The sequence below is a fragment of the Dendropsophus ebraccatus genome, chromosome 13, assembly GCF_027789765.1.
Source record: "Dendropsophus ebraccatus isolate aDenEbr1 chromosome 13, aDenEbr1.pat, whole genome shotgun sequence".
Classification (NCBI taxonomy): Eukaryota; Metazoa; Chordata; class Amphibia; order Anura; family Hylidae; genus Dendropsophus; species Dendropsophus ebraccatus.
The window spans coordinates 12,844,856-12,872,631 of NC_091466.1; the positions used below are offsets into that span (position 1 = coordinate 12,844,856).

General features: G+C 46.6%; 1 protein-coding gene across 1 annotated transcript; it reads left to right on the top strand.

Moving 5' to 3' along the window:
* Nucleotides 1-1,526: 1,526 nt before the first annotated feature.
* On the top strand, nt 1,527-27,046 carry LOC138770422 (Fc receptor-like protein 2). Its single transcript, XM_069949526.1, is given in 6 exon segments — nt 1,527-1,567; nt 2,043-2,227; nt 2,341-2,619; nt 4,469-4,663; nt 4,666-4,743; nt 27,027-27,046. Coding segments are annotated over 6 exon segments (798 nt in total).
* The last annotated feature ends 730 nt before the right edge of the window (nt 27,047-27,776 follow it).

A 27,776-nucleotide genomic window follows, 5' to 3' on the forward strand; every position in this document is an offset into this window, starting at 1 on the left:
GCTAATTGCGGCCATGTGGGTCTCACCAGGAGGAGTGCAAAACACGGAGAAAAGAGAGAAACAAAATACGGTTCAGGGAAGAAAAAGAGTGCTGCACCTCACACCTATGGCTGATACTAGTACCTCTCGGCTGCATAAAAAACATCAGAATTCTGTATGTGAATTGATCAAGCCACACTGCCCCATGTACCGCGTGCAGGTATCTGATACACATGGGTCCCTACACTAAGTCCACACTGTGCCGGTCAGCGACCACCATCCCCTGCAGGCGTGTACAGTCAGGGAAGGGAGGCCATGGAACGGCCCTGCAACCCCCATGCCACAGGACCAGACCCAAAATTGCCACACCAAAACCCAGCCAGCACCACCGGCGGAGGAAGCTGCCCCCAAACAGCACAAGTCTGGATAAGGTATTGCACTCACCATAGCTATCAAAGACAGAATGGGACAGACAGGAGGGATTAAAACCATGAGCACTCAGGTGTGTGGGGGCAGTGTGGCTTGATCAATTCACATACAGAATTCTGATGTTTTTTATGCAGCCGAGAGGTACTAGTATCAGCCATAGGTGTGAGGTGCAGCACTCTTTTTCTTCCCTGAACCGTATTTTGTTTCTCTCTTTTCTCCGTATTTTGCACTCCTCCTGGTGAGACCCACATGACCGCAATTAGCAGGAGACACCTGAGTGCTCATGGTTTTAGTCCCTCCTGTCTGTCCCATTCTGTCTTTGATAGCTATGGTGAGTGCAATACCTTATCCAGACTTGTGCTGTTTGGGGGCAGCTTCCTCCGCCGGTGGTGCTGGCTGGGTTTTGGTGTGGCAATTTTGGGTCTGGTCCTGTGGCATGGGGGTTGCAGGGCCGTTCCATGGCCTCCCTTCCCTGACTGTGCAAGCCTGTCGGGGGGGCTGGTCGCTGACCGGCACAGTGTGGACTTAGTGTAGGGACCCATGTGTATCAGATACCTGCACGAGGTACATGGGGCAGTGTGGCTTGATCAATTCACATACAGAATTCTGATGTTTTTTATGCAGCCGAGAGGTACTAGTATCAGCCATAGGTGTGAGGTGCAGCACTCTTTTTCTTCCCTGAACCTTATCCAGAATAATGTCCATTTCCTTAGTTTCTTCAGTGCAATACACACTAAGGCTTTGGTAACTGCAGGTGCAGGCAATAGGTAGAAAAGTTGTAACAACAACAGAAAATGAGAGTAGAGGAGTATCTTGAGGGCCCTGTCCAAGGTCGCTATGTACTCTTCCGGGATAGAATAGTTGGGAGTAGTAGAAGAGAAGAATATACTTGTACTTAAGTTTTCTGACTGCCTAATGCCCTACAGTGTCAGGGTATCGGTCCTGTGAGGGTAGTATGAGGTCCCAGGTCCCTGCGCTGGGCAAAGCAGACTTTCCAAACCTTTCCATGATAGCCGTGCGTTATTCAGTTAAATACAAAGGCTAGCTTTGTTCCACTGGGGTCAGTGCCTAACTGTAAACAGGTCACTGCCCTGTACTGTGTAGAGGGTATCTCTGGCATGAACAAGGTGATCCTTAGAGGACTTCCATTCCTCCTGAGGTGACTAGCACTGCACACTTTCGGTGGTTACTTGCTTAGAAGAAAATCAATTTCTTGGTCCCTGACAAGGGTCCTGGCCTCAGCCAGGCCCTGACTTCACTGTAGCAGGAGCTGTCTTTTTCGTTGTTCTCTCTCGCAGAACTGAGTAGAGACTGACTGACTCCTAGTGATTGGGGTTGTGTGGTGCAAGAGAAAGAAAAGAGAGGATAGATCAGAAAAAAGAGGGAAAACAGCACCTCTGACAGGAGGAAAATAAACACATGAAACCCAACAATTAACCCAGTGTTTCCTTCAGCCGTGCATAAAGTAAAACATACAAAAACACAGTAGCGACACCTAGTGGTGAAAGCACAGAACATATCTCTGACCATATCTGACTGTGAGAACCTGATACAAGTTACTTTGCCCAGGTGCAATAGAAGGTTAGTAGCACACCTGTGCTTGGACACTACAAGACAATTGTCCCTCCTCCCAGACACAATACACAACTGCGGGTTACTTTCTATAGAGAAGGACGGATTGTTCAGGAATCTGGTGTCAGTGATATTTATGGAATCTACAATGTTCAGCTGGAGGATTCTGGGAAATATTCATGTGAAGTAGAAACTATAGATGGCAGAGTAAGGAAGAGAAGTGCAGAGAAAGTTATCCAGGTAGAGGGTAAGTATGGACACTGGTGATGTGTGGTGATGATGACTGGTGACATGTGAGGACTTCCCTGAAAATTTTAAAATATAAAATGTATTAAATTTTTCCTCTCTTTTCCATGCTAGAGCCACTCTCCCATCCATATATTACTGTGACCAATGACTTGTATGAAGGAGATCACATGACCCTGACATGTAACACGGCTCTTAGTCCATACATAAAGCCTACAGAAGTGCAGTTTGCTTTCTACAGAGATGGACGGACGGTTCAGGAATTCACATCATCTAATAAATATGAAGTTCAGTCCGCTCACCTGGAGGATTCTGGGAATTATATCTGTCAAGTAAAAACCTCCTTCGGCATCATAATGAGGAGAAGTGATGGATCCAAAATACTGGTAAATGGTAAGTAGGGTTGGGAAGAAATGTAGAGCAATGATTAATGACTGATTGATGATTGATGACTGATTGACATAGCCTAAACTGTGTGACAGGCGACAGCTTTACCTAAACAGCAAATGTTCTTTAGGGCCTAGTTCACACAATGTATTCTTTTTATTAAACAACGGCCATTGTTTAATGACAGTGACCGGTCGCACTTACCCCTATGGAATCCCGGCTACAGTGTATACGAATTTCTTTCTAATAGATAATGTGACAAACTATCTGCAATCCTTGTGTTTTTTTTGTTTATGGTGTTCACCGCACGGGAAAGGGGGGTTGATTAAAACTCTTATTGGGAGATAGGCTATTTCATATTTTTTAAAACTTTTAAAAAATATGTTTGTTTGTTTTTTACAAATTTGATTGCATATACTGTGTAGTGATGTCTAATACATATTAAAATTCTGATTTAAGCTTGATAACCTTAGTCTCAGTACTGTAACCCACCCATTTCCTTAATGATCTTGGCCGCCCTCTTCTGCACCTCTGCCACCCTCTGCAGTGGCGTGTAGTAGACAGTATAAATTATGGCCACTTCATGGAACATGCCGCCCCTCAGAGACTCTACAAAGCTGCCGCCTGAGCAATAAATTAATTTGGCCTCATGGAATGAGCAGTCCTGGTGCCATGTTAAATGTACTGCACCTTGTAAAATAATTCACTTTTGAGAGATGTGCACCAACTAGGGATGGTCCGAACCTGCCGAGGCAATGATTCCCGCTGTCTTCCACCTCCGTGGAGAGGGTGGATACAGCGGGAGGACCACCTGGAAAACTGGGATACAGCCATAGCCATAGGCTGTATCCCAGTTTTCCAGGCGGTCCTCCCGCTGTATCCACCCGCTGCACGGAGTGGACGGACAGCAGAAATCTGATGCCGAGTGTTCGGGTTCATACGAACCCGAACCTCGGCAGGTTCGGACCATCCTTAGCATTAACTTTTGCTGGATATCTATCTACCTCACATCTATATCATCTGTTATATCATCTGTTTTTTTTTCATTAACTAGTTATATATTATTATTACTACTACTACTACTAATATAATATATGTAATATATTATTATATAACTGTTCCTAATAGAACGTTCCTGCAGCCAATACAGAGGTACCAGCTGCAGGAATGTCCTTAATATAGCCTGGCGTCGGGCAGTTTAAGAGCATCTGTTGCTATGCACCCTAGCTAATCTACCAATTAGCCCCCCCCCCCCTGAAAATAAGGCAGCACGGGTGTTACTTGTCTTTACACCCCTTGCAAAAGCCTGGACCATGCCACTCAGCCCTCTCCCTCCAGTGCTGCTCACCCCTCCTCTCCTCCCGTGCTGCTCACCCCTCCTCTCCTCCCGTGCTGCTCACCCCTCCTCTCCCTCCGGTGTCGCTCACCCCTCCATCTCCCTCCCGTGCCACTCACCCCTCTGTCTCCCTCCCCTGTTGTTCACCCCTTCGTCTCCCTTCCGTGACGCTCACCTCTCTCCCAATCACATATAGATGATTATTATTATTATTATTATTATTACACATTTGAGGGCAGTGATGGCAGTGCTAGTCAATGATGCAAGGTAATAAATGGGCATGTCATGCATCTAATGTGACTAGGGAACTTGGTGTAATGACCGGGAAAGCGGGCCAATATTATCTGTCTTTAATGTTATTGAAATGACAAAGAATAGGGAAAGTGGAAGATAAGCAATTCCTAATGATATAGAAATAGAGCACAATATACCTCATCCCTTCGTCATCATCAATAATTCTTTTCTTTTTATTGTGATTTGCTTATATAGTTATTGTTGGATTCTCTTACTCTTTTCTAGAGCTCTTCTCTCCTCCAGTCCTGACAGTGTCTCCAGAGTCGGTCAGTGATGGTGATACCATGACCCTAAGCTGTGACACTAATCTCAGAGACTATAGACAGAGCACAGATCTGCAGTATGCCTTCTACAGAGATGGGGGAAACCTACAGGGATTCACCTCTTCTAATAAATATGAAGTTCTGTTCATTCAGGGGGAAATTCTGGGACATTTACATGTGAGATCCGAACATCAACCGGCAGTGTAAGGAAGGAGAGTCAGAGACTACAGATACAAGGTGAGTATTGTTCTGTATAAATCTGCCTATAGAGCTGTAATCAACTATCACCAGCAGCTTCCATAGACAATAAATGGGGTGACGGAAAACTGAAAACCGAGGATCCCATTTATGAGACTGTGAGATGGAGTGAAATAGTGTTGTAAAACTTCTTACCTCTCTACACTCCCTTGGTGCTCTCCTGTGGTGTCTCTGGTTCCCCAGCTCTATAACTGCTTGTTCAGCCAATCACTGACTGCTGTGGGCTGTCACTGAGCAGGGGACCCGGAGAGGGCACCAGGGGAGCGCAGAGAGGTAACAATGGGTTCTTTATTATTTTTTAACATAACAGCAGCACAATATCTGAAGTTTTACTATGCTATGCTATGCTATGCTAAGTTTTGCTATGGCACCCCAGTCTTGTAGTGAAATGAAAATGCGATGCCAGAATGAAGTGCCATATACAGGGCTGACGTCAGCAGAGGGCTTAATGTGTTTTTAATGTGTGAAGGGCCCTTCAATGAGATCGCTGCTGTACACATAACTGTCCTCAGACCAGGGCATAATGCGAGGTAACCGTGGTCCCGCAGCTGTCTGTCATTAACCCCCTTAAATGCTGTGATGCACAGTGATTGCGACATTTAAAGTAGTCAGTGACAGGACAAGGACCCGATGACTTGTGTCGGCAGGTGGGGGTAAGCCACTTACCCCCGTCCTGTCGGATCTGCAATCTGTTCATACAGTCTGCTCTCAGGCAGACTCTACGTACAGATCGCTGATAATACTGATGAATGACATGTTATGCCATAGCATTCATCAGTATATGTAATCAGAACATTACATATATAGGCCCCTAAGTGACTTATATAGGCAATACAAAATGTGTAAAAAAAAAAAAAAAGTTTTAAAAAATATTAAAAAAATCCTAATAAAATACCCCAATAAAAATTTATATAACCTCCTTTCCTTTTACACAAATAAAAACCTGAAAGAATAAAATAATCACATTACATAACTTAGCGTGCAGCATTGTTCGATCTATTAAACTATAGCAATATTGGTCCCACACGGTGAACGGCGTAAATGAAAAGCAGAAAAAACACACCAGGATTGCTAATTTTTTACAATTATATATTAGAAATATTTTTCCATGAAGAAGAACTCACGTCACATGCACAGCAAAGACGGAGGCTTCCGGCCACCAGGAACAGCTCACCAAAGCCCACTCGTACAGCACAGTAGGGACAGCGTAGGGTATGGAGCTTCCGGCCACCAGGAGGCAATCACCACAACACACTCGTACAGCACAGCAGGGACAGAGTGCACAGTATAGCAGCAGGCGATGGAATAACGGCATCATTATATGTGGTGGAGGGGAACCACAGGGATGGCGGCAGGCGACGGCTTTTTAATGCCTTGCCTGCACATTTACAAGTGACAACCACGAAAGGGAACATCGGGATTGGAGGCAGGTGATGGTATTCATGTCTTGCATGCAGCTGCTCTGCCACAGATGGTGAACATAGGGCAGCACAGTGGCTTAGTGGTTAGCGATGTAGGCTTGCTGTGCTGTGGTCATTGGTTCAAATCCCACCAAGGCCAACTTTTTTGCTAATATGGATGTTGTTTGACTTCCTTGCTCTTATATGTCACAGGGACATATCAAATATTCTATTTGTCTGGGGTCTCTGCTGAGACCCCAACTGATTGGGAAAATGAGTAATGAGAAGCATGTGCTAGAACATCTCACTCCACGGCTCATAGCAATCTCACTCAAGGGGGCTCCAATATAAGTCTATGGGGCCACTGGAGAGAGATGATTGACAATGGGGAAATGCAGCACACTACTGCTCATTCTCCTCTTCTTGGTGTGGGGGGGGTCTTAGCAATGCATTTTATGATTTCATTAAGTGTTCAAGACCCACAAGAGTCCAGACAACCATCTAGTTGTATATAACTCTTCTAGTTCTATATCTCTCTAGTTGCTAACATGTAATAGAAGAAATGTTCTAATCTTCTCTTAATAAAAATAATATTTATGTTAATGTTTTTTAGATCCTATAAACTATATGGGGTACACCTGGCAGAATATAATCCGCCTGACAATATCTGGATGTGTAATAATAGTTGGCGCGCTATTTGTCTTCTATCATATAAAATGGGTGATGTCTATGGAGGCAGCAGACACCTCTACAGTATACTGACCGACTGGTCTACAGGACCCAACAGCATCATCCATCCATGTATATACAGCGGAGGATATACTGACATCTATATACCTGGCTACAGGACCCAACAGCATCATCCATCCATGTACATACAGCGGAGGATATACTGACATCTATATACCTGACTACAAGACCCAACAGCATCATCCATGTACATACAGCGAAGGATATACTGACATCTATATACCTGGCTACAAGACCCAACAGCATCATCCATGTATATACAGAGGAGGATATACTGACATCTATATACCCGGCTACAAGACCCAGCAGCATCATCCATGTACATACAGCGGAGGATATACTGACATCTATATACCTGGCTACAGGACCCAACAGCATCATCCATCCATGTACATACAGCGGAGGATATACTGACATCTATATACCTGGCTACAAGACCCAACAGCATCATCCATCTATGTACATACAGCGGAGGATATACTGACATCTATATACCTGGCTACAGGACCCAACAGCATCATCCATCCATGTACATACAGCGGAGGATATACTGACATCTATATACCTGGCTACAAGACCCAACAGCATCACCCATCCATGTACATACAGCGGAGGATATACTGACATCTATATACCTGGCTACAAGACCCAACAGCATCATCCATCCATGTACATATAGCGGAGGATATACTGACATCTATATACCTGGCTACAAGACCCAACAGCATCATCCATCCATGTACATACAGCGGAGGATATACTGACATCTATATACCTGGCTACAAGACCCAACAGCATCATCCATCCATGTACATATAGCGGAGGATATACTGAGGAATATATGCCCCAAATGTGATGGTCTCTAAAAGTTAAAGCTCTTTAACACATTTAACCCCTTAGTGCCAATTTGTTATTGGCCAAACCGTTATTTTTTTTTGTATATATATATATATATATATATATATATATATATATATATATATATATATTTATATATCATTGTTCTGTTAGATTTTGGGGTTTACACAACTTACTCAGTTTTTTGTAATAAATATATATATACTTGAATATATTTTTAGATATATTTTAGTTTTTTTTAATATATATTCATATATTTTGAGGGATAATGAATAAAAAAAATTATATTTATTTATAATGTCTGTGGTGTGCCACTGCTTCCTCCTCAACGGGTGCTATGTCACCCTGCCCAGAACCACGGCTTCTGCCCGCTGCATCGCTTGGAACCCCACACCCTCGCCCTCATCCTCATCCTTTCCCCTTGCCTCTGGGGTTCAACATTTTATGGACACTGCACAGTCTAGACTGAGATAGCTGCACTACAGATCACAGCAAGCCAAGAAAATATATTACTCAGACTACTTTGGAGGTAGTTGTATAGAGTCTGTGTGTAAGTGCTGCTATATGGTGTATGTCACCCTCTTACACAGGACAATCAGCAGTGAGCTTGGATATGGCTGCACTTAGAAATAGTAAAGCATCACTGATGACTGGCTGCAGATTGGAAAAGATACTGGTCACACTAGTTTTTGGAGGTTGTCATATAGAATCTGTGGGTAAGTGCAGCTATATGGTGTATGCCACCCTCTTACACAGAACAATCAGCAGTGAGCTTGGATATGGGTGTACTAAGAAATAAAGTAACCCTGATGACTGGCTGCAGATGAAACTGAAAGAAACTGGTAACACTAGTTTTTGAAAGTTGTCGTATAGTCTGTGTGTAAGTGGTGGTATATGGTGTATGCCACCTGTTACACAGGACAGACACACGCGCCGATTTTGGTGTTCATGGGACTTCTCCTTCAAACTAAAAAAAAAATCCTCTCCATTACTAGACTAGGCCAGCACTATCTCAATTCTCTCTGCTCTTCCACTGTGCTGCTGTGCTGAAAGTATATAGCAATACATAATAGATAATGGAGTGATCATACTCAACAGTCCTGGGCCTTGTGTCCTAGCTCGTTAGTACTGAACTGAGGCAACCCCGAGACATCTCTAAGGCTGTCAATATACAATGGATATAGCTCATTGAACAGGAAAGGGGAACTAATGTAAACCTGTAGAGCAGCAGGATCAGTATATAGAACTGAGATAGAAGAGGTATATACTGTAGCTCAGAGGACCCCATAGACAGAATAGGCAAACTAATAAAAACCTGTACACAGCAGGGTCAGTATATAGCACTAAGAATGATGGGGTATACAGCTCAGAAGACTACAAGTACAGAAAAGGGGAACTAATGTAACCCGGTACACAGCAGGGTGAGTATATACAGAGCAGAACTGGAGGGAAGATACAGATAACTAGGCTCTTTGTACAGATAACTAGACTCTTTGGGGAACCAATAAACTCTATACACAGCAGAGTCAGTATATAGATAGCATTATAAACAGCTCAGAGGATGCCATGTATAGAAAAGGGGAACTAAAATAAACTCGTAGACAGCAGTATATAGATATCACTAAGATAGATGGAGTATAAAGCTCAGGGGATGCCAGATACAGTATATGCTTGGGGAACTGATGACAGCAGGGTGGTCGCTGACCTGCCGCTTATATACAGGTCACTGACCTCCATGTATAAGAAGGGGGGACTAACAACCTGTCCTGGACACAGCACAGCCCTTATACACAGCAGGTCAGGAGGTCAGAGCAGTGCTATCTGCATACTGAATGATGATCATACAGCAGTGATATATCAGCCATGTCTGTAGTATGTGAGGTAAGCTGAAGCAGATACCTGTATACAGCCGCTGTCCTCCTCTATTACACCAGAACTCAGTATATAGCAGTGATATGTCAGCCATGTCTGTAGTGTGTGAGGTAAGCTGGAACAGTACACCAGAGCTCAGTATACAGCAGCCATGTCTGCAGTGTGTGAGGTAAGCTGGAACAATACACCAGAGCTCAGTATACAGCAGTGATATATCACCCATGTCTGCAGTGTGTGAGGTAAGATGGAGCAGATACCTGTATACAGCCGCTGTCCTCCTCTATTACACCAGAGCTCAGTATACAGCAGTGATATATCACCCATGTATGTAGTGTGTGAGGTAAGCTGGAACAGTACACCAGAGCTCAGTATACAGCAGCCATGTCTGCAGTGTGTGAGGTAAGCTGGAACAGTACACCAGAGCTCAGTATACAGCAGTGATATGTCAGTCATGTCTGCAGTGTGTGAGGTAAGCTGAAGCAGATACCTGTATACAGCCCCTGTCCTCCTCTATTACACCAGAGCTCAGTATATAGCAGTGATATGTCAGCCATGTCTGCAGTGTGTAAGGTAAGCTGGAGCAAATAGATACCTGTTTGCAGCCCCTGTCATCCTCTATTACACAGAGATCAGTATATAGCAGTCATACTGTATATTAGCCATGTCTACAGTATGTGAGGTAAATGGGAGCAGATACCTGTATAGAGCCCCTGTCCTCCTCCATTACACCAGAGGCAGTGATATAAGCATACCTCCCAACTGTCCCGAATTCCGCGGGACAGTCCCGTTTTCAGGGTGCTGTCCCGCGGTCCCGGAACGGCACCCAGTGTCCCGCATTATATGTGGCCCCACCGAAAAAAAACAATAAACCAGTAACTCACCTGTCCGCCGGTCCCAGCAGCTCCTCTCCCGGCAAGGCACGTACTCCCGTCATCCTCTGGGGCGGGCAGTGGGGTATACAGACACTGACTGTGCTGGAAGTGAGCTGCAGCCTCTGTCATGAATTACTTCCAGTACAGTCAGTGTCTCTGTACCCCGCTGCCCGCCCCGGAGGATGACAGGAGTGCGCGCTCTGCCAGGAGAGGAGCTGCTGGGACCGGTGGACAGGTGAGTTACTGGTTTATTGTTTTTTTTCGGTGGGGCCACACAAATGGGAGGATTGGCTATTATGTGGGGCGCTATCTGGGGGATTGGCTACTATATGGGGGGATTGGCTACTATGTGGGGCACTATATGGGGGATTGGCTACTTTGTGGGGCACTATATGGGGGGCATTGGCTACTTTGTGGGGCATATTTGGGGGCATTGGCTACTATGTGGGCACTATATGGGGTATTGGCTACTATGTGGGGCACTATATGGGGGCATTGACAACTATGTGGGGCACTATATGGGGATTGGCTACTATGTGGGCCACTATATGGGGGCATTGCCTACTATGAGGGGCACTATATGGGGGGATTGGCTACTATGTGGGGCACTATATGGGGGATTGGCTACTTTGTGGGGCACTATATGGGGGGCATTGGCTACTATGTGGGCACTATATGGGGTATTGACTACTATGTGGGGCACTCTATGGGGGATTGGCTACTATGTGGACACTATATGGGGTATTGACTACTATGTGGGGCACTCTATGGGGGATTGGCTACTATGTGGGGCACTCTATGGGGGATTGGCTACTATGTGGGGCACTATATGAGGATTGGCTACTATGTGGGGCACTATATGGGGATTGGCTACTATGTGGGGCACTATATAGGGGGATTGGCTACTATGTGGGGCACTATATGGGGATTGGCTACTATGTGGGGCACTATATGGGGGGATTGGCTACTATGTGCGGCACTATATGGGGATTGGCTACTATGTGGGGCACTATATAGGGGGATTGGCTACTATGTGGGGCACTATATGGGGATTGGCTACTATGTGGGGCACTATATGGGGGGATTGGCTACTATGTGGGGCACTATATGGGCATTGGCTACTATGTGGGGCACTATATGGGGGATTGGCTACTATGTGGGCACTATATGGGGTATTGACTACTATGTGGGGCACTCTATGGGGGATTGGCTACTATGTGGGGCACTCTATGGGGGATTGGCTACTATGTGGGGCACTATATGGGGATTGGCTACTATGTGGGGAACTATATGGGGATTGGCTACTATGTGGGGCACTATATGGGGTATTGACTACTATGTGGGGCACTCTATGGGGGATTGGCTACTATGTGGGGCACTCTATGGGGGATTGGCTACTATGTGGGGCACTATATGGGGATTGGCTACTATGTGGGGAACTATATGGGGATTGGCTACTATGTGGGGCACTATATGAGGGGATTGGCTACTATGTGGGGCACTATATGGGCATTGCATACTATGTGGGGCACTATATGGGGGATTGGCTACTATGTGGGCACTATATGGGGTATTGACTACTATGTGGGGCACTCTATGGGGGATTGGCTACTATGTGGGGCACTCTATGGGGGATTGGCTACTATGTGGGGCACTATATGGGGATTGGCTACTATGTGGGGCACTATATGGGGATTGGCTACTATGTGGGGCACTATATGAGGGGATTGGCTACTATGTGGGGCACTATATGGGCATTGCATACTATGTGGGGCACTATATGGGGGCATTGAATACTATGTGGGGATCTATATGGGGGCATTGGATACTATGTGGGCAGGGGCGGATTAACTTTACCATAGGCCTAGAGCAGTTCACCAAGCCTGGGCCCCCCCACCCCACTGTAACTATGGAAGCACTAGCCTGGCGTTCATAGTACAGGATAGATAATGTCATGATATCCTGATTTGTGCAAAATTGCCATAAAAAAACAGTGATTTTTTTGCAAATCATGGCAGAAGTGTAGCCAGTAGACAGTACACCACTGAAAGTATAAAACTTTTTGGGTGGTCATGGGCCCCCCAGGAGCTCAGGGCCCCGGGCTGGCACCCGAAACGCCCCTATTATAATCCACTACTGTATGTGGGGCACTATATGGGGGATTGGATACTATGTGTGGCACTATATGGGGGATGGGATACTATGTGGGGCACTATTGGGGGGATTGGATACTATGTGGGGCACTATATGGTGGATGGGATACTATGTGGGGCACTATTGGGGGGATTGGATACTATATAGGGCATTTTGGGGGGATTGGATACTGTATAGGGCACTATTCAGTCAGCAGCATGTGGTGACTGTAGGGGAGTGGCTATGGAGGGTTGTTATGGGGGCGTGGCTATGGAGGGTTGCTATGAGGCGTGGCTATGGAGGGTCACTATGGGAGCGTGGCTATGGAGGGTCACTATGGGGGGGCTATGGGGACCGCGGCGCACATTTCCCTCTTTGCTCTTTGCAAAAGTCGGGAGGTAAGATATAACAGCCATGTCTGTAGTAAGTGAGATAAGCTGGAACAGATAGATACCTGTATAGAGCCCCTGTTCTCCTCTACTACACCAGAGGTCAGTATAACGCAGTGATATATCAGCCATGTCTGCAGGAAGTGTACACAGCTCAGTCTGCAGTGTGTGAGGTAAGATGGAGCAGAGACATGAGGAGACATGGTGACTGGAGGAATCCCTGGGGTAATGTGGATTCCATACATGATATAGGAGCTGATAATACACTGCGTGTGATGTCTGAGGTGAATGTGATCATATAAGTGTAATGTAATTAGAAGTAAGGCTCTGTTCACAAACTGTAGAATAAAATAAAAAAATGTGAGGTCAAAATACAACAGTATTTTCAATATAAGGCTATGTTCACACAACGTATCTTTTCGTAAAAGTACGGGTGTTGTTGCCGATTTTCACAAAAAGATACGTTGCCTTGTGCTCTGTGGGATACCGGCTGGAGTGTATACACATGATATACACTCCAGCCGGGATCCCTCACGGCGCCGTAGAAAACTGACATGTCAGTTTTCTGCGGCCGCTATTCAGTGAACAGCAGCCACAGAAAACCCTGTCAGTGCACACTATGGAGCGAGCGGCTCCGGCTGTGGAGAGTGCGCATCAGAACTCTGTGGCCCGAAAGATCATCCAATGATGTTTTCAGAGACCAGCCGTTCCGTGACCAGGCCGGGTCACAGAATGGCCCTTCTAGTACGCTATGTGAACGTAGCCTAATAATGTGCTCCATTGAGGTCACTAGAAAATTGGCTGGCAGTGCACACACAGTATAGAATAATGAACGTAATTGATGACGACCGTCCAAATAATGAACATGCTCAGTATTTGTCATCTGCATTTGGAAAATACTGCCTTTTTTCATCTATTTACACATTGTTTCATTTTTAATCTAAAAACTCTTGTACACCAATTGATTATTGGCCATACTGACCTTACCGGCGAATCGTTTGCTGTAATAGATCACGTTAAAAGATCACGATCAGCCAACATTCACCATGTTGTTTGATCGTTGTCTTTCATCATGTTGAAACACAACGATCTGAGTCTGCTGCTCATCGCTCTGTGTATAGAAGCAACATGAGCAGACTGCTGCTAACTTCAGTGGCCAGCCCAAACAATCCAAGGAACGATTGGGCAACCCCTCCTACTGTTTACCGCTCACTGTCTGTGTGTGTAATAGCACAGACAGCAAGTGGGCAATGAGGGGCAAGCGAGTGCTGACCTGTTAGGTTAGTGCTCGTTTCCCCCTTTTATCGTGCCGTGCAATACGGACTTAACCTCATAATCTCTGAGGCTACAGACATGTTTTCTCCAGATGAGACAGAGAGGAAGGGACATATAAGACAGGAAGTGCCGCAAGAACATGTAGTTTTTTTTTAATCAGCTAAGTTCACACAAAGTATTTATGTGAAAACACAGAAACTGTGCAAATCTTCCCATTATATTTTGCCCTATCAGTCCCACTTCTGATTTCTGGTTGAAAAAATACTTACCAAAAGACTGACAAAAATACTATGCCATACATAGCCATAAAGTCAATCTGTCACCCCCGACTACCCACAGAAGCACCTAGAACATACCTTTGTTGTCTGTGTCTGTATGTATAGCACCTTGATTCAGGCCATTAATATTGTCATGGAGGTGGAACCAGTGTCGGACTGGAGTGCCTTGGGCCCACCAGGGGAAATCATTCTTAGGGCCCACCCTTCAGCCACCATACTTATCTATGGTAACATTAATAAGGGTCCAGTTACACGGCACGATATGGGGCAGTATGGGGCTGCAAACGATTGCTAATCTGCAGGGCAGGAATATATAGAGATGTGCAGCCGACAGCAATGATTTTTACAGCCGCACAAAAGATCAAATCAGCCGACTATGGGGCATTTGCTTGTCAGCTGATCTCTGGCACTGTTACATGGGGCTTCCTAGGAGCGCTTGTTACCGATAATTGGCCGGTGTAATTGGGCTATAAGACAATTTCCTTTGTATGATAACGCTGTATACTTAGATACAAAAGCCATACAGCTACCAATGACACCAGGATATAAAGAGCAAATATCCCCACACATATTACCGCCATACTATTACTGACCAGATCCTGTATACTGAGACTGATTTTACCAATAATACCATTATATAGGCGGGAAATATTATCACCATACATATTACCGCCACAATTACCGCCATACTGTTACTGACCAGATCCTGTATACTGAGAGTGATATTACTAATAATACCAGTAATATTACCGCCACACCACAACCAATACCATCACTATATTGTTACTGACCAATTCTAGTATACTAAGAACAATAAAAAACAGTACCGGATTACAAGCAACAAATACCACCACATACTGACAAATACCACCACATACTGACACAGAGGTAGACACAGCTCTACACAGGCTCTATACACCATATACATTACAGTGCAAATATATCAGGTGACTCACAGGGGACGTCTTCTCTGATCGGAGTTCTTCCCTTTTCATCTTCTCCATCCGTCCTGGGCCATAATGAGAACTTCTATGAGCCAAGAATCCACAGAATCTGCCAGACAGACATATTAGGCTCCTCACTATGTCACCATCCTCATCTCTCTACAAACTGCACATCTGTATTGGCCCCTGTACGCCCTCACTCGAATATATATATATATATATATATATATATATATATTCCTTACAGTATATGGTCCCCCCTCTGTTGTCCCCCTTATAAATGGCACCCCATATTGTCCATCCCCCATATAGGTACCCCCCTTATGCTGTCCATCCCCATATATATAGCACCCTCAAGTTGTCCTTCTTCAATATAGATATCCTCATGTCCATTCACCCCATATGGCCCCCTCATGTTGTCGATTCCTCAGTAATAGCCCCCTCATGTTGTCCATTGCCCCCTATAGCCCCCTCATGTTGTCCAACCCCCCATAGCCCCCTCATGTTTTCCATCTCCCCATAGCCCCCTCATGTTGTCCATCCCCCCCAAAGCCCCCTCATGTTTTCCATTCCCACTATAGCCCTCTCATGTTGTCCATCCCCCCCTATAGCCCCCTCATGTTGTCCATCCCCCTCTATAGCCCCCTCATGTTGTCCATCCCCCTATAGCCCCCTCATGTTTTCCATCTCCCCATAGCCCCCTCATGTTGTCCATCCCCCTCTATAGCCCTCTCATGTTGTCCATCCCCCCTATAGCCCTCTCATGTTGTCCATCCCCCTCTATAGCCCCCTCATGTTGTCCATCCCCCTCTATAGCCCCCTCATGTTGTCCACCCCCCTATAGCCCCCTCATGTTTTCCATCTCCCCCCTATAGCCCCCTCATGTTGTCCATCTCCCCCATAGCCCCCTCATGTTGTCCATCCCCCCCTATAGCCCCCTCATGTTGTCCATCCCCCCTATAGCCCCCTCATGTTGTCCATCTCCCCCCTATAGCCCCCTCATGTTGTCCATCTTCCCCCCATGTTGTCCATCTCCCCCCATGTTGTCCATCCCCCCCTCATGTTGTCCATCTCCCCCCCCTCTCATGTTGTCCATCTCTCCCCCATGTTGTCCATCTCCCCCCCTCTCATGTTGTCCATCTCTCCCCCCTCTCATGTTGTCCATCTCTCCCCCATGTTGTCCATCTCCCCCCCTCTCATGTTGTCCATCTCTCCCCCATGTTGTCCATCTCCCCCCCATGTTGTCCATCTCCCCCCCCTCTCATGTTGTCCATCTCTCCCCCATGTTGTCCATCTCCCCCCCTCATGTTGTCCATCTCTCCCCCTCCCATGTTGTCCATCTCTCCTCCCCATGTTGTCCATCTCTCCTCCCCATGTTGTCCATCTCTCCCCCACCCCCCTCATGTTGTCCATCTCTCCCCTCCCCTCATGATGTCCATCTCTCCCCCATGTTGTCCATCTCCCCCCCTCATGTTGTCCATCTCTCCCCCCCCATGTTGTCCATCTCTCCTCCCCATGTTGTCCATCTCTCCCCCCTCATGTTGTCCATCTCTCCTCCCCATGTTGTCCATCTCTCCCTCACCCACCTCATGTTGTCCATCTCTCCCCCACCCCCCTCATGTTGTCCATCTCCCCCCCTCATGTTGTCCATCTCTCCCCCCCCCCCATGTTGTCCATCTCTCCCCCCTCATGTTGTCCATCTCTCCCCCCTCATGTTGTCCATCTCTCCTCCCCATGTTGTCCATCTCTCCCCCCTCATGTTGTCCATCTCTCCTCCCCATGTTGTCCATCTCTCCCCCCTCATGTTGTCCATCTCTCCTCCCCATGTTGTCCATCTCTCCCTCACCCACCTCATGTTGTCCATCTCTCCCCCACCCCCCTCATGTTGTCCATCTCTCCCCTCCCCTCATGTTGTCCATCTCCCCCCCCCCCTCATGTTGTCCATCTCTCCCCCATGTTGTCCATCTCCCCCCCTCATGTTGTCCATCTCCCCCCCTCATGTTGTCCATCTCTCCCCCCTCTCATGTTGTCCATCTCTCCCCCATGTTGTCCATCTCCCCCCCTCATGTTGTCCATCTCTCCTCCCCATGTTGTCCATCTCTCCCTCACCCCCCTCATGTTGTCCATCTCTCCCCCACCCCCCTCATGTTGTCCATCTCTCCCCCACCCCCCTCATGTTGTCCATCTCTCCCCCACCCCCCTCATGTTGTCCATCTCCCCCCCACCCCCCTCATGTTGTCCATCTCTCCCCCACCCCCCTCATGTTGTCCATCTCCCCCCTATGATAAAAAAAACAAAACCGAAACTCAACTCACCTGTCAACACGCTCCCCCGTCGTTGGTCTCTTCTCCTCTGTTCCCCGACAGACGAGCAGCTCCTGGTCCTGGACAGCGCCATCAACACTGAGCTCCGTGCGCGCCGCAGCGGCTGGGACTTCCGGTATGCGCTACGTGAACCGGAAGTCCTAGCAGCCGCACCGCACACAGAGCTCGGTGGTGATGACGCTGCCGGGACCAGCAGCTGCTCATCTGTCGGGGCGGCGGCGGCGGCAGCACCCTTGTGATCGCAAGCTTGCGATCACAAGGAAGGGAGGGTGCCGGCCAGCTATCGGCGGCTGAGTGGGCCCCCCAGGAGCACGGGGGCCCCCGATGCGGGGGGACCGTGCTCCCTGACTGGGGGGCGGGGCCTACTCCTGCTTGGGGCCCACCGGGGGTTTCCCCGGTCCCCCGGTGGCCCAGTCCGCCCCTGGGTGGAACCAATCATTCCCTGGGTCCTTGTACAACTTCCCCTCACTCTGCTGTTTGTCCTCCCTTTGCATAATCAGCAATGTGGATTGTGCATTCACCACAGAGAGGTGTAGGGGTGCTAGGACTCAGGGAATGATAGCCCCTTATGAGCTATTCTAGTTATTTAGATGTTATGTCAACAGCAAAGCTTATAGGATTTTGCTATTTCATATCATCAACGGGGTCTTGATAAATTTCCTCCTTATGTATCTAATTTTATTCTAAGTGATCTCTGTATAATTCACCTGTCTAATAAATGTATTTCATGTTTGTATTAGGACATTGTTTACACTGAAGTAAACGCCAAGGCTAAACGCCAAGTCAAGGCTCCTCAAGGCATGTCTGACACTTCAGCTGAAATCTATCAGAATCTAGACCACCAAAAGACACCTTAGGTTCATTGTGGTCAATATAAATATTTCTATTTCTTGAAGAGACAATTAGAAGCTGCCTTACAGAGGTTGTTGCCTTGTATTATCACTGTATGATGAAAGGACATGTCTGATGGACATTGTTTGGCCTTCCAATGTTTCTGTTCCGCTACTGATGAAGTGATCATCCAAATGCATATTTTATCCAGAAATTTTCAGAGTGTATCAAACAACAAGGAGTTGGGCCTGGTGCAGACTGAGCAGTAAAACAATTAGGCATTGATTTAGGTTTAAAGTAATAAGGAAACTGTAAGCCACTTTTCGACTCTTAGACTTTTTGTTTCATGGCCACCGAAATTCCCAAATAGAATCAACAATAAAATTTGACTTTGCTCAATAAACATGCCTGAAAAACATGGCTAGCAGGCCATAGGCCATATCCATGTTTCCCTTGGACTATGTTCAACTTCTTTAGCCACCAGTATTCAAATGCCAAATGGTCCCACTTGAGTTGAGCTTATCTCTAAGTTAAAGGCTTTGTGCCACCAGTTCTTCCACACCAAACTCCCCCTCCATGCCTTTATGGACCTTTGTGGACTAGGTAGGGCACAGTCATGTTAAAACAAAAACGGGCCAAGCTTAAACTGTTCTTCAAGTTGGAAGAGACAAAATGTCTTCATAAGCTTATTAAATCACTGTAATTAAAGGGCTTAGGCCGACCCATCATCCCCTACCCACCATACCATTATCCCTCCTCCGCCAAACTGTATAGTTGGCACAATGCAGTCAGGCAGGTAATGTTCTACCTGAATTTAGCAAACCCAGACCCATTAATCAGTTGCCAGATGGAGAAGTGTGATTTTGTCACTCCACAGAGCATGTGTCCAATGCCACAGAGTCGAGTGGCAACGTGCTTTAAACCATGTCGTCCGGCATAACCCCAACCACAGCCTGGAGGTCCAGGACAGCTGCAGGGTGACGTCGCAGGACCTGACTGGATGTGGAGACAGCGGAAAGTGTGGGGGCAGGTGAGCGGCTGGCTGGGGGAGGGGGGGGCGCAATGCTGGCCATCACTCAATCACTCAGGGGGCGGACACCTGAGGTTTGCCTCAGGCGGAAGAGACCCAGAATCGGCCCTGCTTACAGCACAACGCTGGAATACGCTGGAGCTCTTCTGCTTTCCAAAAGACACAGAACGAGGCTGGATTGTTGAAGACAATATATGACTCGCTTATCGTGAGAGTACGGCGCACAAGCATCTGAAGGGTCTGAAGATGAATATATGTATCTATATTGATAAGTATTCTATTCTATCTATAAGATGAAATTTGTATCTCTATTAATAAGTAATTAACCTGTCTAACTTGGGCAGAAAGGTTATTAGTTAAAAGAAAGTAGCAAACCCCTTTAACGCTCCAAATGGGAAAAAATGTTTGTATAAAAGGTCAGATTATGAATGGAAAGTGTTTAGTAGTTACTGGCAGCAGATTTGGGCTTTTTTGCAAGATAAATGAATCCAGGCCAGATATTAGTTGTATCTTGCTACTGGTGAGGCACTTACTTATAGGGGTTCTCTGGCCCATCTTACTTCCTGAGCAGCTTCGCTGCCTGAATTGTGAATTCACGGCACGGCTGCGTTCCAGTGCCGCCATTCTATGCCGTGACATCAGCTGCAGTGGACGTCTCTTTCTCATCTTCAGAAGCTTGAGTGCCGTACTCTTGCTTATTGTGAGAGTACGGCATACAAGTGTCTAAAATGTCTGAAAATGAGGACGGCACATTGTGGAAGAGACGCCCACTGCAGCTGACGTCACAGCATAGAATGGCAGCGCTGGAATGCCGGTGGCGGAGCTGCTCTGGATGTAAGATGGGTGGGAGTACCCCTTTAATGAACCATCTACCTCTTTGTAGATGCTGGTCTGAGATCTCCAGCCTGTTGGTTTGGTATAGCCAGCATCTAGTGTGTTGCTGCATTGCTCTTGTCCTTTCTCAGCCCTTCAGTACATTAGTGTTTCTTGTTTCTTCTTCTGTTAGTGGTTTGTACTATCTATTGCAATAGACCTAAGTAGTTTCTCACCCATTTTGCACATTCTCTATGCTTTTCTTCTAAAGCAACCCTCAGTGCATGGTTGCACAATCACACTGCTCCTATCTGCTGCAATCATTCTGGTGAATAGTTAATTTCTGTTTCTGACTTATATGAACTGGCATGTATTTTCTTGTGTATTTTCTTGTGGTGGGTATTGCATTCCTGCTCTACCATGAAGACCTAGGGATATCTGAGTACGGGAGTCCATTGTCAGGATTTAAGGAAGGCTTCTATAGATGAAGACTAGTTCTATTGACAGGGGCGTAGCTAATGTCTCCTGGGCCCTGGTGCGAGAGGCCAACTTGGCCCCCCCCCCCCTCCTTTCACGACCAAGTGATGCTATTGGTGTGTGTATATATATATATATATATATATATATATATATATACACACACCAAGACAGATATTACCACTAACACCAGCATATTGGAAGAGAAAGTATTATCACCGCACATATTACTGCCATACTGTTACCGACCAAATCCTGTATACTGAGACCTATATTACCAGTAATACCAGTATATAGGAAGGAAACATTACTGCCACACCACAACCACTACCATCACCACCATATTGTTACTGACCAAATCCAGTACACTAAATCACCTCATCCAGTCATATAGAGGTGGCCCCAGCTCTACACAGGTTCTATACACCATATACATTACAGTGCAGATATATCAGGTGACTCACAGGGGGACGTCTTCTCTGATCGGAGTTCTTCCCTTTTCATCTTCTTCTCCATTTGCCCTGGGCCGTTATGAGAACTTCTCCGAGCCACGAATCCACGGAATCTGCCAGACAGACATATTAGTCTCCTCACTCTGGCACCATCCTCATCTATATACACACTGCACATCTGTATTGTCCCCTTTACACACTCCTTTAGCGGGTAGGCCTGACTCTGTGACCCCCTAATAATATATGCCCCCCTCTGTGTATTCCCTCTCCCCCTATGTTGCCCCCCCCAAATAGATGGCCCCCTCTCCCCCCATGTTGCCCTCCTTATAGATGGCCCCCTCTCCCCCCACCCTCCCTTATAGATGGCCTCCTCTCCCCCCTACATATAGATGGCCCCCTTTACCCCCTCCCTTATAGATGGCCCCCTCTCTCCTCACCCTCCCTTATGGATGGCCCCCTCTCCCCCCACCCTCCCTTATAGATGGCCCCCTCTCCCCCCTCCCTTATAGATGGTCCCCTCCCCCCCCCCCCCCTCCCTTATAGATGGGCCCCTTCCCCCTCTCCCTTATAGATGGCCCCCTCTCCCCCCCTCCCTTATAGATGGTCCCCTCCCCCCCTCCCTTATAGATGGTCCCCTTCCCCCTCTCCCTTATAGATGGTCCCCTTCACCCCCCCCTCCCTTATAGATGATCCCCTTCACCCCCCCTGCCTTATAGATGGTCCCCTTCCCCCCCCCCCCCCTGCCTTATAGATGGTCCCCTTCACCCCCCCCTGCCTTATAGATGATCCCCTTCACCCCCCCTCCCTTATAGATGGTCCCCTTCACCCCCCCTCCTCCCTTATAGATGGTCCCCTTCACCCCCCCTCCTCCCTTATAGATGGTCCCCTTCACCCCCCCTCCCTTATAGATGGTCCCCTTCACCCCCCCTCCTCCCTTATAGATGGTCCCCTTCACCCCCCCTCCTCCCTTATAGATGGTCCCCTTCACCCCCCCTCCTCCCTTATAGATGGTCCCCTTCACCCCCCCCTCCTCCCTTATAGATGGTCCCCTTCACCCCCCCTCCTCCCTTATAGATGGTCCCCTTCACCCCCCCCTCCTCCCTTATAGATGGTCCCCTTCACCCCCCCCTCCTCCCTTATAGATGGTCCCCTTCACCCCCCCCCTCCTTCCTTATAGATGGTCCCCTTCACCCCCCCCCCTCCTCTCTTATAGATGGTCCCCTTCACCCCCCCTCCTCCCTTATAGATGGTCCCTTTCCCCCTCTCCCTTATAGATGGTCCCCTTCACCCCCCCTCCCTTATAGATGATCCCCTTCACCCCCCCTGCCTTATAGATGGTCCCCTTCACCCCCCCCTGCCTTATAGATGGTCCCCTTCACCCCCCCTGCCTTATAGATGATCCCCTTCACCCCCCCTCCCTTATAGATGGTCCCCTTCACCCCCCCTCCTCCCTTATAGATGGTCCCCTTCACCCCCCCCCCTCCTCCCTTATAGATGGTCCCCTTCACCCCCCTCCTCCCTTATAGATGGTCCCCTTCACCCCCCTCCCTTATAGACGCAACATCCCCGGCAGCTGCGCAGCAGTCGGACTCTTGTGACCGCAAGCAAAACAATGCTTGCGGTCACAAGAGTGATTGAAAGGGAGGGCCTTGCGGGGCCCTGATGGCCCCGCGGGCCCCCCTTTGTGGCGGGCCCGGTCGCGGCGGCGACCCCCGCGACCACGGTGGCTATGCCACTGTCTATTGACTCATTAATGTCATGAGCGGGTAAAAGTGATAGGTTTATACTTTTATATTTACCCATACAAAAGGTTATATTATAAAGCTGCTTTTCTACATAAGACTGGAAAATGTGCTTGATAGAAATGAGCGAATACAATTCAATCAAGATGGTTTTCGATCAAATATTGCGGTATTCGAAAGATTTGAATTCAATCGAATAGTGTGACGAATACGCGGGAAACATTTGAAAGCCCTCCCATCGCAGTTGGCACTTTTTTTTAATCCAATCACCATGCAGGGAGGCCGTGAGGGACCCTGGGAGTACGCATGCAGCGCGAAAATGGCGTCTACCCTCATTGGATAGCTGAACCACATGACCTCGAATATTTAATAATTGACTTTCGCCTCTCGACAGCAGATGCACTTTCAACCTAGACAGGGAAAGATCTTGGAGCAGGGAGAGATAGGTTTTAGTAGTAGAACCCAAAAGTCCTTTTCAGGGCTAAGATCCAGCGAAAAAGTCATCTCTGAATCTTCTCAGTGCTAAGAAATAGATGATAACAACAGCAGCATCAGCAGCATCTGTATTCATTCCAGTACCCTGTGTGTACAAGTGACTTATAGTGTCCCTGGTTTAGCCCACTAAGGGCACCTGATGTATACTGTTCCAGTAGCCCAGAAAAAGGCACGTCATACATACTGTTCCAGTAGCCCTCTAAGGGCACCTGATATATACTGTTCCAGTAGCCCAGAGGGGGCACCTGATATATATTGTTCCAGTAGCCCACTAAGGGCACCTGATATATACTGTTCCAGTAGCCCACTAAGGGCACCTGATATATACTGTTCCAGTAGCCCAGTAAGGGCACCTGATATATACTGTTCCAGTAGCCCACTAAGGGCATGTCATACATACTGTTCCAGTAGCCCTCTAAGGGCACCTGATATATACTGTTCCAGTAGCCCAGAGGGCGCACCTGATATATATTGTTCCAGTAGCCCACTAAGGGCACCTGATATATACTGTTCCAGTAGCCCACTAAGGGCACCTGATATATACTGTTCCAGTAGCCCAGTAAGGGCACCTGATATATACTGTTCCAGTAGCCCAGTAAGGGCACCTGATATATATTGTTCCAGTAGCCCACTAAGGGCACGTTATACATACTGTTCCAGTAGCCCTCTAAGGGCACCTGATATATACTGTTCCAGTAGCCCACTAAGGGCACCTGATATATACTGTTCCAGTAGCCCAGTAAGAGCACATGATATATACTGTTCCAGTAGCCAAGTAAGGGCACCTGATATATACTGTTCCAGTAGCCCACTAAGGGCACCTGATGTATACTGTTCCAGTAGCCCAGAAAAAGGCACGTCATACATACTGTTCCAGTAGCCCTCTAAGGGCACCTGATATATACTGTTCCAGTAGCCCACTAAGGGCACCTGATATATACTGTTCCAGTAGCCCGCTAAGGGCACCTGATATATACTGTTCCAGTAGCCTAATTAAGTCACTTGATACATACTGTTCCAGTAACGTTCGTACAGCATAATGTGTGAATAACATGACGCTCTATGGACGCACATTGGAATCATGTATGTAACGCTGCGCAAGAAATACGAACAAAATGTGTGAACATTGCCGTAAATGTTCGTAAAGCTTTCGCAAATATTTTTCCTTCGCAACTGCAGAGAGTGGCATTACACTGGGATTTTGGGGTGTTTGGGGGCACCCAGGCATGCTCCCCCTAATGTCTCAGTGTCATTCCGGAGGTGCTCGCATCGTTTAGGGAGGTTTCATGGGGGACTTGGTGACCTCCAAGTGGGATTGAATATTCGTTCGAATAGACGAATTTCGGTGACTATTTGATTTGAATTCTCGAAAGTCGAATATTTCACTACTCGCTCATCTCTAGTGCTTGACAATATACAATGTCCGCAAATTGGTCACATATGACATAGAGATGTAAAAAAAAAACAACCTGCATGAGTATTGGGTTGATGTGTTAGTATGTGATAATCTGGTGTTGGAACTTTGCTTACTCAACTATTATGTTTTTATGATTTTTGGCTATAAAAAAAACTTTAGGGCAGGTTCATCTGAACACAACAGCCAATGAAAGTTCAGTTTTTCTTTTACTAAAACGAATATTCAATAGTTACAGGAAGTCTGACTCCCTTGTTACAGTGTGCTGTGTTTTACTCTGATCTCCGGTGGGGGGAAAAAAATCGAGCGCAGGCAGGGGGTCATGGGAACATAATACAGAATGTATACGTACTGGTCACTATGTCCCTGCAGCGCTGCGTTTCCGCTGTCATCCTCCTGCTCTCTTCCAGCAATGTCCCAACCTGGCTGATGGATGCCCCGCTCAGCCAGTCAGTGACTGGGGCAGGACACCGGTGCAGACAAAGATTGACTGAGGGGGTACTTTCCCCCGGGTCTTGACATACCAGAAATCCTTGGTGGAGCCTTTTGACTCTGCTCTGCAGGGACATGGGAACCAGTAAGTATAGAGTTCCCCTTTAAAGACTGCAATGTTTCAGAAAAATCATAATGCACTGAAATCAGCCTTGAACAGGTTATGAAGTTAGGGAGACCAGCACTCTGCAGACTACCCTCCGCTGTGTTGGGCTTGATATATAGGTCTCTCCCTATATCTGAGACACCAGCTATTTATGCCCTGTCCTGGCCTGACAGCTTGATTGTCAAGCCTTTCTATATTTGTGTATAGGGAGCAACCTGTCAATAAAGGCCATTGGGGTGAGGAGAAGGTTGCGGAGACCTGGACCTGGCCCCCTTAACTTTCCAACCATCTCCTGACTCATGTTTAAAGGTATTACTGTAGCATTTCAGAGTAAATCATAGCAAATTGTAACAAGGGAGTCTGTACCTGTTTTATGACGGTAGCAGGAAAAAAATGACAGGTTCCCTTTAATAGTCAGATTTTGGTTATCACCAGAAGCTACTTGTAGGAGTCACGTGAATAAAAAAACTTCAAAGATTGTGGTGTTCATATACGCTAGGTACAGATCAAGTATTTGAAAACTCTTGGAAAGAACTGCTAGGCCAGGATCACACTGCGTTTTTGCAGTCCGTTTAACTTATCACTTTTTTAATGGTTTCTTTGCAAACCTGCACGAGACTGGGATGGGCGGCAGGATAATAGGCAAGCTGCAACGTACACAAAAACCTGGTCAACCACGTTCTTATGTATGCTAAAAAAGAAAGAAAACAAACTTATATGTTTTGATTCGTTTTTTTACTGATGGAACTCAAAAGGAAAATGGATTGCACACAATTTCATCCGTTTTTGCATCTGTTTTTCCCCCATAAAACATATACATTAAACAGACTGCTAAAACGTAGTGTGAACCAGCCTTGAAGTGTACCTGTCCTGCTCTTACTTTGAAGCTGATGCCAGGGGATAGGGATGCCCTGGATACTTCCCATGCCAGGCGAGTTCTGTGAATGAGGCCTATTCTAATTAATAGTATTAGTACATGGAACTCATCTGGCATGGGATGCATTAACTAACCTTTGTTACTGTATGTAGCTTCCACATTAACCCTACTTTAACGTATGTCATCATTTGTCACATGTAAAGGTTTCAAGTCTGTCCTCCGGTTTCCCTTCTTTCCTCCAAACAGTTCCGATTAGGTTTTACAGTATTGGTCCCCTGACTGTAACTATTTCACAGTTCTTCCTTCCTTCTAGTAACTCAAATGTACTGACAGAAACCACTTCTCTCTTTCTATTCAGTAGCACTGTCTCCATCCATCATGTCCGCAGAGACGTCGCTGTTATTACTCTGTAAGTACAATGATCTTAATTTCTTTCAGTTTTTGATGGGAAATCATAAGAGGGGTTCAGGACTCCTTACTGCCACTTCCTGCACTCTTCAGCCACCGGTAATTGAATGCCAAGAGTCCGAACCCAAGGTTCGCTCATCTCTACATACTGTATAACTCCATTACTATACAAGCCACTGTTTATTGTGTTGGTCTGGTTGACTTGCTTAGAATAGAAATTATTGAGGAAAGATCTATACACAGTCTCTCTCTATATGTAGATGCCCTGTGATTGTTATGTAATTGTTATGTTATGAAGCCTTTGGCGTATTCTGATATTGTGGTAAATTGGTAAAATGAGAAATTGGAAACTTTACCCTTTATGGGAAAAATGTATATATTAACTATGGATTAATCCTAAAAAAAGTATCCTTAAAGGACAACTCAGACGAAAAGTATTTTTAATATGTTATTACTTATGGAAAGTTAGACAAATTGATAATGTACATGAATTATGGGAAATGCACATATAGGGCTATTTCCGTTAATTTAGTAGATCAGGGAGGCTTCAAATTCCCTAAAAAAAAAAAAAAAAAAAAGTGATGTCACGAATCAGGTGTAATTCCTATGGAGTTTCCAGCAGGGGGCGCAGTGTATGTAGAAGTCTATGGACTGTAATGAAGTATATAGAAGAGTATGTAATGTAATGTAAAAACTACACTTTATTAATGGACTATGTGTATGGAATAATTTGGGGAGCAAGGACACTTGCTTCCCAAATTGAGGGCACCAATCAGGGAG